The 12,070-nt window shown below is 39.1% G+C and overlaps 1 protein-coding gene across 1 annotated transcript in view; it reads left to right on the forward strand.

The window, feature by feature from the left end:
* Nucleotides 1–3,765: 3,765 nt before the first annotated feature.
* Nucleotides 3,766–12,070, forward strand: part of nfatc3a (nuclear factor of activated T cells 3a) — a 67,627-nt gene continuing 59,322 nt past the window's right edge. The window contains exon 1 of the mRNA XM_031314394.2: nucleotides 3,766–4,344. Coding sequence (XP_031170254.1) covers nucleotides 4,254–4,344 — 91 coding nt within the window. The 5' untranslated portion in view covers nucleotides 3,766–4,253. The remainder of the gene's footprint in view (nucleotides 4,345–12,070) is intronic.

The raw sequence follows: 12,070 nt of genomic DNA on the forward strand, positions 1-12,070 counted from the left end.
CAGCTTTATTAAATGAACATTATCACTGCAAAGTAACATTTAAATGAGTTCACCACTGTGTAAAGGTTTTTATGTCCAGACTCTGGGCTTGTAATTGCCTGATGGGAGGCAACTGTCCAACTCACTCATCACACCAAGTCAATATTCAGTTTCACAGACTGAACAAAAGAGGGCAGCATAAATCCACAAGCACTATTTTAAGTCACCTGAAATCCTGTTTAGAGCTGTGATGGCAAGTTTTTGTACTGTCTTCCAAGTCTACAGTATTTCTTTCACATGGTTTCTAGGGAAATAAAGCATATTATTTTTGTTATATCGATTAATTATTCTGCAAACTATTATTTTTCATTATTCCACCCTGTCGCATTATTAACATACTGACGTCTTTAGTTCAATCACAGATAAATTAAGACATAAAAACACAAATAAATTACAGATTTACTATACTTTTCAAATGTTGGAGGATCTATTTAAATAGGATTGTATCTACAGAACAATGTAATTGCATAAGTGCACCTTAAATTCCTTATCAGCTGACATTCTGATACAGGATTGTGTGCAATTTGTTGACATTTAGTGAACATCCCGCATGTTGCCAAGGTGCTGCGTTGCATTTCTGCAGTGTGTGCAAACCACAATCCTTGAAAGAGTGACACCTTTCAAGCAGGACCAGTGTGGGGGCAGATGCTGTTTTTTTCCTTCATAACTTTCTCACAAGAACATAATATCATAAACCACATCTTCAGCCTCCCACACAATTTGTTTTCTTTATCTTTTCCCTTCAAAGGTCTGCGGAGATAAGAGACGCCGGTAACCTGAATTAGACTCCGGTGGGTCTGGAGACACGACTGCGGCACAGGAGAAAATTCAGTCAAGTAATGTGACTGCCACGTAATAATATGATGATCCCTTTATAATTCAATTTATTAATAATAATAATAATAATAATAATAATAATAATAATAATAATAATAATAATAATAATAATAATAATAATAATATACTTAAAGCTGAACATACAGTCAGTGAATCATTTGGATCATTTGGATTCATTACAGCTAAAACCTTATGTCCTCCTTTCTTTTATAAGCAGATGTGGCACTATAGTTATTATAATTGGAAAAGCTAAATCTTTAATGCACTTGTACATTTTTTATGGAACATTCTTGAGTCAGTAGTTTTACTTTTTTTCTTTACTTTTCCGTTTTTTGATAAGGTATTGACTTGTTGTTTGGGTAAAACAGGGAAAGAATCACAGCTCAGGATGATATTCCAGTTCATTTGTTTTGCTTCTCGGATCCATCATAAGTCAGTCCTATAGAAGCCTTGGTTACGATGATTAATATGGTCACCTCTATTGAGAGAATAACTGAATGCATACTGGAATTAGTTGGTACTTAGGCATGACATTACTGATTTACGCAATAATCATGTGTGACTGACAGTAAGTGTTGCTCAAAGTAGTCCTTAAAATAGCTTCTTCTTTTAGGTGTTGACACAAGCAATATTACTTATGTATTACTTATTCAAGTCAAGTAACTATACACCTGTTGAGGAGAACATTTTTGTACTTGTCAATCAGACCACTAGATGTCTGGGAGCAGTCTAAAATGGTGGGATACTGTTAAATTGTATGAAGTTTAGAGAGGAAACTAAAAATGTAACAGCTTTGGTGTATATTCGGAACTCAGGAGGACTTTGATTGTAATAACACCCACCCTATAAGAAGAACAAATGTCTGTTGGAAGAAACTTGCTTCAGAAGGTGGCATAGAAGTCAACAAGTGTTAAACCTTTGTGCTTTTGCTTGGAAATAAAGACCACAGGAAATGTGTTATTGATGCTTTCAAATGCATTTGTAAGCTGAGCGACTGTCTGAACGCCCACATGCATCTAGCATAGGTATGAAGTGTGTGGCTGTGTCAAAAAATAAGAAGCTGTGCATGCAATTTGTGTTGAGGGTGGACTGACACTAAAATGTGTTCTTACAAAAGTTACTTTCAGCAATATAATGAATGATCTTTGGTGTTTTTTTCTTGCCACCATGCATGTTTAGCTTGAATATAAAAAAAACATACAAATGTAATTTGTTTTTACATGAAAAATATACATGTACTCATTTGTTTCTTTTATTGCAAATTGATCTTAAAAGCCCGAAATATGATAGGTAGAAATAATACAGCAGTAATGCACATAATAAAATGTTTTATTACTGTGTTTATCAGTGTTAACTTTAAAAAATTAAAAACTTGCTTCACAGAGGCAGATATTTTTGATCAGTCGTGAAAGTGTATTTGTGTGCGTGTGCGTGTGTATGTGTGTGTGTGTGTGTGTGTGTGTGTGTGTGTGTGCATAGTAGGAATCACATCACAACAAGAATAAGAACACCCCCGTACAGTACATGCTGCCAATAATGCAAGTATAGGAAAGCAGGAATAATTGAATACTAATACACAAGTTGTCAGGCAAAAAAAACCATCAAAGCAGCAACACATTAAAGCTTTAGAGTGCATTAACCTCTGTTTTGCTTACCCAATAAAGATTAACCTAAGGACATTAATTTATCCAATCCAGGGTTGGATATAGATACAGAGGTTGAAGGGAGTTTGTAGGCCTATACAAAAGCCTATCTCTCTCTCTATCTCTGGTAAGAAATACTAAGAATTGCATTGTGATATAAATAAACCAATGACACAAAAGGCATCCCTCAGAGTAGGAATATACAATATGAGTACTGATTATGCACAAGAAGCAAAACTAATCATTAGCTTGCCATGTTAGAGTTCCATTTAACAAAGTGCCTATTTTAAATGCAAGTGTAAGGAGTAGGCTGGTGTACAGTGCGGGTATATCTCTTTGACTATAGCCATATATAGATTTACTGTAGCCATTTTCAAATGGTTGGGTCCCAATAGGTTCATCTTCTCAACTTGTTGCACATTTGGCCAACATTTAAGTGTAGTGTCCCGGTATAAAATACCCACTCAGTCCCACCAAGTGCAAAATACTGTGCAAAACACTCCTCTCAAGCCTGTAGAATCGGGGATAAAAGTGGCAGATAACTTTTTTGATTTTTCCAGTGGCACCCATCTTGATGTGCTATGGCTGTGCCATCTATAACCATAAATAAATCCAAAAAGCTATAATGAAGATGTCTATTCTTATCTACCTACAGTACAGCCCCATTCACAAGCCTTAATTGGCTGAGTAGAAATGATGGGGCTCCCGTGCTGACAGGCTGGATGGATCTAAAGGTAGAAAGTGCATTGTGTCATTATACTTACCAATCCTGGCTTGGAATGGAACCATGCAAAGAGGTAGGTTTGAGGGCCAGGCACAATCGGATGTAATCTAATGGGGTGGAAGAGAATGGAGGGCCAATTAAATAGAGCAAAGTGGCTGTAAGACCTAGTTGATGCAAGGTCAAAGCGTTTGCTAAATGAATAGATTCAAATGTTTGTTCACTTTGTTTTGCAAAAACAGCTTATTAAGACAGTGATAAAACATAATCAACGCATATTAAATATTTATGATTTAGGTAAAATGTTTCCTATGTATTTATTATTTTGTTTTCCAAGAACCAAAATGTCACCCTGCACCTGCAAAAAAACAATATGCTATACCCATAACTTGTTTATTAACTCCATAGCCGAGTAACTGCATGTGTGTGTGTGTGTGTGTGTGTGTGTGTGTGTGTGTGTGTGTGTGTGTGTGCGTGCGTGCGTGTGCTGTGTGTTGTGTTGTGTCTGCTGACGTCACCACTGGAACAGCCTTGTCACGCGGGGTTAGTAAAAGTTGGGATAGGAGCTCCAGAGAGAGCGATAGAGAAACAGACAGGAGGGGAGATAGAGAGAAAGCGGTTACTGGACAATTACACGGACAATTCATCGGCTTCATCGCTAACATTAAACACTGACAGAGAAAAGCGCGTCTTTGTTATTGACTAACGTTAGGTCGGCAGACAGAGAGAAACCGCGAGAGAAGGAGAGGCAGAGGGGGCAGACGACTTTCTCTGAAGTTGAAGCCATCATTTTGCTAGTTATCTGCCAGAGGAAGAGACGCCAACGACTTGTATTTTGGATTTGTCAAACGAGGGGAAAACGCGGGTCGGTGCATGGCCATGAGTTAAAAGAACATAAGTTAAAGTTCGGCGTCGTTGCAGTCGGTAAATGTGACATTTTAGGAGGGCATACATTGCTCCAGCAGTCGACGGTCGAGTGGCGGGGTAACGTTAAACCCGAGCTGTCAAACCCGATGACGACTGCAAACTGCCCCGGGAATGAGGAGCTGGACTTCAGACTGATTTTCGGAGAGGACGGGCAGCAGCAGCCGTTAGGCCCCGCAGGTCAGTGGGTTTCCCCTTGAGTTCAAACTGTAACGTTATATTGTTAGTAAACTTGGCACAATATGCTGTAACGTTAACATAAGTTACTCACCTAACCTAACTAACGTTAAGTAACTGCTGGTTTAATTTAGCCAGGCAGCTTTCGATCGCAATATCGATACTGTGTGCTCTGTAAAGACGAACCGACTCTAATAAGAGTTTTTGTTTTATTTAGTTTTTTTGAGAAATGGAGATGTTAAAATATCACGCGTCCGTTCCATCGTGGTCGCCCAGCTAATGTCCACAACACCAGCTGTCATTAGCTTGACATTAGCACGAGTTCAGTTACTGCTATAACGTTATGCTAATTTAACTGTAAATCCAGTTAAAATTTGTAATGCCTGCTACATTTTTTTGGCAACAGATATCTAGCTTGTCGATTTTTAAACGATTTTAAAAGAGACTGTAACAGAGACTGCAACAGTTGGTTAGGTATGGTGTAAGTGAAGTATGGCTGAAGCAGGGACCAGTTTGAATGTCGCTAAGGCACATTTCTGCAAAGTAGCACATGCTAATGTTGTCAAAACCTTTATTCACTTGTTCACAAAATAAGTGAAAAGTAGGACAGATGCTGTTGTAAGGTTTTAATAACCATGTCAACGGTGCTATTTCACTGTAAATCTAGTCTTTTTTGTAGATATGTGTTGTTGTCAAGTGTACTACTTAGTAATAAAATGTATTCATTTAATTTTTGAATGATTTTGAAATAGGCTCTAGGGCTGGGTGATGTGATACATCGTCTAAACCAGGGGTCTTCAACGTTTTTTAGGCCAAGGACCCCTTAACTGAAAGAGAGATGGAGCACAGACCCCCTACTACATATATTGTATAAAATGAAGTTGCATATTAAACTGGGCCTACATGTTATTGTAGGCCCAGACCCTAAAGCATATGTATACATTTTTTGCATAGAATACCAAGCAATTAAAATAGCCTAATAATTGTTGGCATGATTTTATAAATCATGTTTTAATGTTAAATATACATGTGGCACAGTGAATCCTTAGGATTAATTGTATCTGTGGATGGCTACCTTTGTGACTACCTTACCTATAGGCCAGTGCAGTGGGGATTTATATTTGCTAATAATGTGTTGATGTATGTTAAGATTTTTAAATTTTTGAAAAAAAACCTTTCAAAAATTAACAATAATTTGGAGGCCCCCCCCCCTGCATTGACTCTGAGGACCCCCTAGGGGCCCCGGACCCCCTAGGGGCCCCGGACCCCCTGTTGAAGATCCCTGGTCTAAATGATATAAAAATGCTTTACACCTTCAGTAGTGGGGAACCTTCACTTAAAAAAACTTAAAAAAATAAGTGATATACTGAACCTGTTATAAACCATCTTCTCTCACCCTCATAGGCTGTGTTTAGTAATGTGCTTTTCAAGTTCAAACTATAGATAAGTCATATATATTGTGGAGATTCAAAGTGCGTCAAACAATATGACAATACCAAGAACTTAAAAATAGTAATTTTCCTGGTGGATTAGTGATCTCAGATGTAACTATACCATGCTAAATGAGATGCCTTGGGTTTGAATCTAGATGAGGACATTTGCCGTATGACACTGCTCTCTCTCTCTCCATCCTACTAAGATGAGAATGCCTAAGAAAAAGGATACAACTCAAATGATAATAAAGTATTTTTCTTCTATAAGGCTATCTTGGAAACTAATGTCCCAGTAGAGAAGAGAGAATAAAATAATTTAAGCAGTACCTGGGATCATAAGTATTTATGACAGATGATCATAATTGTATTAGTTTATTGATAGAAACAAAGTAAGCTATCAGCAGAAGCTTGATTGTGAAGAAGTACATAAAGTGAATTAATGTCTTTATTTGCTGGGATTGATATTGTGGATTAAGTTTCGGAAAACATTTAAAAACTAAACTGTATAACCTTGGGTATGCGAACATCACAGAACGTGTGACAGATCTGTCATCACAAACAGTTTAAAATTTGAATCAAGGCTTTCAGATATTTCAGACAGAATTAAATGGAATGTGATACACAAGACCACGTTGGGATGGATTTAAATATTTCACTCACTCAAAGTGCTTTATAGATGCAGTAAAGTGAGGGAACAAGCAGGTATGCAATACATGTTATGTTGTCAAACATTGTCAAGAACATTATTCCTTTTTAATGTTTTTTATTTAATTAATAAATAAATAAATACATTTATTAATCAATTCATTGCTTCCATTTAACAATGAGAAAAGAAACTAATGCTTTCTGTTTGGAGAAAAAAAACTGCCAAACTGCATTAGTTTCTGGCAATATAGAACATTACCAGTATTTGTGGACATACAAATGGTAACATCCCGTTAAAATAAGTTGTTGCTTGTAGGGATGCATATCGGTCAGTTACCTGGTATCTTCCAGAATTGCTTAAAAGTACATTATGGGTGTCAGGACTGAAATCAAAATTACTCCAGATATATTGATCATATATGTGTGGATGAATCAACTTGTTTTTTACAGGTGTATAAGTATGTGTTTTCATTTTGACCGCAGTAGGCAGTTCCTGTTTAAGCGTAATGTCTAGCAAAATGCGAATAGGTAAAGTTGATATGTATTATGACTGGAGCAGATTGCCAACTTTTCATTTTTATTTGTCACTTGAGGCAACAGAATGACTACATAATAAATGACAATAGAGCTCAACATTGTAGTTCCGTAAGTGAATTCATATTCTGAATTGAGGATTTTGATTGTTAGCCATAATGTCGTAACCATCCAAGGTAGACCTACCACGGGCTATGAGATTGTGAAACAATGGTAAATGCTTCTGTAGAAGCTACAAGTCCGTAAGATACCAACAGGAACCGGAGCTATGGGGTGGTCACTGTTGAGCTCTATTTGTGCCGGTTTCTTTAATGATTGCAGACACTTGAAAAAGATGCAGTGTTAACTAATAAATCAGGACAGGTACTCATGAAGTATGGATTGCAGACAGGGTTCAAAATTAGCACCATTCACGAGCCAAATGCTGGTAAAAATTTTAAGTGGCTGGTAGATTTGCTTCACTCACCACAAATGATGAAAACGTTAATTTTTAACCCCGATTGCAGATGTCTGCATCAACCATCACAATTGCAGACAAAACTTCCTTGGTTGAAACTAGACTCAGGCGGTCTGCAGTGAAATCAAAGATTTTGAAAGTGGCGGAGGTGGCCTTGGATCCCTTATCTGATATCGCCAAAAATGTATACAACATCCTAAATTACCCCCTGAGAATGACAGAAGCTGCTGCCTTTTCAGGTTTGGGTTGTTTATTCAATTAAAATGTGTTAATATAGGTGTTAAATAGTCTTTTAGATGGTATACATTGTACAAAGGCTGAGTGATATAAGATATAACAAAGGTCGTCAGCTGGATTTAAACCCACAAATAAATTGAATAATGGCATCTGCGTTGGTCTTAGCATCTATGCTAAATTTAGCTACTTCATTGGTTTCTGTCTTTGGGCCTAAACCATTGGAACATGTGAATTCTTCAGCTGTCCTTTTCACAAACCTCTGGATGACTCCATGAAGGTTTGGCTTGTGCAATCTTAAATCAATTTTTCCTTCGATTAAAAAAGAAGTTTGATTTGGAGATGGGACGCGGGGAAAAACTGCAGTTGGAATAAACTGCAGTTGGAATAAACTGCAGTTGGAATAAGCGTAGGAATAAAAGCACCACTGTGCAAGTGGTTTTAATCTGGTCTGGACTGTATGAGTTGGCCCAAAAGGGGGGCGCTTGTCCAAATTAATAACTGAAGTGTAATACAGGATCACACAGCCAGAGTAACAGGGAGTTGCACACTCCTGAGTTGTTCTCCTTCTATGAAGGCAGGGATCAAGTCAGGGCTTGTTTTTTTAACAACCTGGAGGACTTGTGAATATCTGACATGTTTTAACTCCACTGAGCTTCTTATTGATGAATGTTGCTTGCACTGAGTTGTGATGTCGTGAAAAAAGGAGAGGGAACGTCTCAAATAAAAATGAAACATCAGTGCCACATTTCTATACCTCTTTTTAGCAGTTACAATATGTCACAGTAATGTACTTAACTTTCTAAAAGGGTGCTGCTGTTATGGAAGCTGGTTTCTCATGTTCATAACAAATCTCTACATGTTTGTTTTACATATTTTCTGTTCATCCCCTTCTTTAATGGAGCTGACTCCTCTAATGTTGGCTTCCTGCACACTTTTACTCTCAGCCCAGCTGTCAATTTTCTTGCTCTCTTTCAGCATTTCCACTTGCATATGTGAATGTGATTAAAAAGTGTTTTCTTATTGCTCAAGAAATCTCTTTGAGGTAAAATATTCCATTTTTACTGGCTATTTGCTATTGCTGACTTTTCAGAGGTATTGAGCAAACTTACTGTGAGGGATTTCCCCTGAATATGTACAGTGCCAGCTGAAAAGAAGAACAAGTCCCTTTGTAAATCAGCATAACTAGAAAGTGAGATAGGATCATTCAAAAGTCACCGAAAGAAATCTGAAAGAAACACAGATTCAATGTCGAGGATCCTCTGAATTCCACCAAGGACTGAGTCCTTCGTTCAGAGAATTTCCAAGGATGCATATGTGTATCCTTCGCTCTCCCATAGGGATGTCACGAGAACCGATACTACCGATACCTTCCGGTTCTAAAATTACAAAACACAGACGATGCCCATTTTTTTGAAGCACCATTTGCGACGATGCCAGTGTTAGCAGCATCGGTGCTGCGCCTCTTCCGGAACTGATGGGGGCAGTATACCTTTCAGAGCGTTCCAGTCGATTGATTCAGAAGAAGGAGGTCACGAAGAAGTGGCTGAAGTCACGTCTTTCTACTTCTGGTACATACGAGAGTCAACTCTACCCGACCTAAAAAACCGGCATGTTCATAGTAAACTCACAGTCCTCTCTTTCCGATTTAGCTACAGCCCCCCTCCCTTGGCTTCAAATAACTCACCGTTGTCGGCTACGGCCGCTGAACAGGTTACACGTTGTAAACAGCCGTGGCTCGCTTGCCTGCTCCTCAGGTAACGTAAGCCGTTAGCAGGGTTAGCATGGCGGCGTTAGCCATGGTTAGCCAGGACCAGTCGGGATCACTTTACTGGCAGTGTCTCAATTGTTTATGCGAGTAACCAACTCGGGTACTCTATATAATTCAATGTGAGTACACAAATGTTGAAATGACAAAATGCCCGTCCCTTGTAGCCGTGATAAATTAGCCTGAAGCTAATGCTTAGCTACCTGTTCAGGAGGAAATTAGCCATCTCGGCGTCCTTTTGGACTCTAAGCTGCCAGTATTTACCCGGGGTTTGTAACGTCTCTGGTCACGCAACTGTTTGAAACACTGTTGTTGTTTTTGCACAGTACCTTTTTGAAAAGATGCCTGCAAGTCTGGAATGTGTCTGGGGACACTAGTTGTTGCACTATGACCATTCATTGCACTTATTATGTTATTCTATGCTCTATTGCACATGTTTCGTATGTCTTGTTATGACATTTTGATATTTTTCAAATATTTAATAAAGAAGTTCATGTTAAAGTACATGGAATCTTAGAAAAAAGTTTTTTTTTACTGTGGTATCGAAATCGGCAACGAGAATCGTGTTATTTTACTGGCATTGGCACCGGCTAATTTTTGGTATCGTGACACCCCTACTCTCCAAATCACCCACAATCCTATGCGTGCGGCTTTGCCGGCTCGTTAAAAAAAAACAAACAATGTAAGCGGAGTCGGAGTGGCATGCCAAAATTTTTTTCCTACTTTCTACTATGCCAAGACCCGCCCTTCAATAGCAGCTCGATTGGTTGGGGTTAGGCATTGACCTTGAGTGGTTAAGGTTAGGATAGCTGATTGGTCAGGGGATAGGACCTGAACAAATCGGGTTACGTTACCTTAGCATGGATGCCTGGCCAATAGTAGTGTGTGAATGCAATTGAAGGGCGGGTCTTGGCGTGGCCATAGTAGGGAAAAAAATATCGCGCCCAGGTGAGTGTGAGCTAACTGCGGAGCTAAGAAATGCTCTGTTTGCACTGTAGCCGTTAGCGCTATTAGCGCTATCCGTTTCCTTCACCTTCTCTCTCCCTTCGTGATCAGCTGATCAGTGGTATGAGCTTCGTATGAGCACCACTTTCCCACAGAAGTACGACCTGGGTAAACAAGACTAGACTGCGTCCTCGGCATTGCCCAAATACAACAGCATATCAGATCGTAAAAATTGAACATGGTTAATATTTGCGATTTGAAATCAGTGTGGCCAGGATGGATTTCCAAGCAGACCGGGGGATGTAAAAAACACTCTTTTTAACAAACTTCACACCACTGGAAAATCTGGCAAGATAATCTTTAGAACCATCAAAAAAATCGGGGCTTTGCTGACAATTTTCGGGAGGGGGGGGAATTGGGCCCCAAATCGGCTTGATTCTCATGTGGTGTATACCCTGCATAACAGCTATTAACCCAATGACCAAATAGCTATTAATGCATAACAGCTATTACCTACAATTAACTTAAAACCCCAAGTATCAATTCATACAAATCATTTTGTTTTGAGATATCCACCCGTGTAACTTCTGCCACCGCCTAAATACAATGGAGGTTCATGGACTTTCATTTGTGCCCCTCGAAGCACGTACACTTTGAAAAACGTAACGGCAACATGTCTTTTGTAATTGTGTGAACTCTATGGCTGTTTCCATTAATATCATTTCACCACTACTTGTTCTCATGTTTGACTTGTTTTCTGCAGCACTTTTGCCCGTGATGGTTGAGCTCAGCGCTTTAATTCGTCAATTTAGGCTGAAAAATAAAACACTTAGGTGGCCTCCCGTAGGTTTACATAGGCAGGGGAAACCACGGGTTAAGAGGTTTGTAAGTTGTGTTTTGAGTAACTTTATGCATAACGGCTGTCAGTCCCAGACCTTTTCACTTCGTAGCTTACAGCAAATTATCATTGTGAAACGAACGGCACTGATAGACACTTGTGTGTAATGGTTTCGCTTGTTACAGACGGTGGCCTCACACTTGCTTTCATCTACAGTATCAAACGGGGTAAGCTTAGTTGTATGTACTTATTAAAGAACATATTTCCCCTTCACTGTTTGTGATTGTAGTTTCATATATGAAAATAACACAATCCATCTTATACAATATTACAACATTGATTTGGGCTCTTCCCTTAAAGTATCACTTACTCCATTTGTGATAAAGTGTCTATGGTGAAGTGGTTGTGTGAGTGGAAGAAATAAGATTTTGGTGAGTTAGGGTTATGCAGGTCACGAGCATTGGCCTCATCGGGTGTTAGAGGTGGTATGAAGCATGGGGGCAGAAGTGCCCTTTATGGGTGGCAGAGTAGTACATCCATAGCAGAGGTGTCTGGCTTTCTGCCCAGACATGCCATGTGGGGTTCAGATGGCAGGGTGAAATGAAAGGAGAGGAGGGCTCACTGCTCTCTAGCTGATGGTAAGCGGAAGATGAACAGCGTTTTTGTTCACCCACTCTCCTTGTCTAGACCTTTGTCTTTTCTTTTTGTAAATATTCCATATGCATTGGCTTTTCTGTCCTTGCTTTTACTTATCTTACAAATTGAAATAATTTGTCGCTTGTTGGTCGCCACCATACCAGCACAGAGCATTGTAGATCCGTCACCAGGACGACTGAGGCTTCTTTCCTTTCTTACTGCTTCCACAGGATGTGAGA

Source organism: Sander lucioperca, chromosome 3 (assembly GCF_008315115.2).
Source record: "Sander lucioperca isolate FBNREF2018 chromosome 3, SLUC_FBN_1.2, whole genome shotgun sequence".
Taxonomy (NCBI): Eukaryota; Metazoa; Chordata; class Actinopteri; order Perciformes; family Percidae; genus Sander; species Sander lucioperca.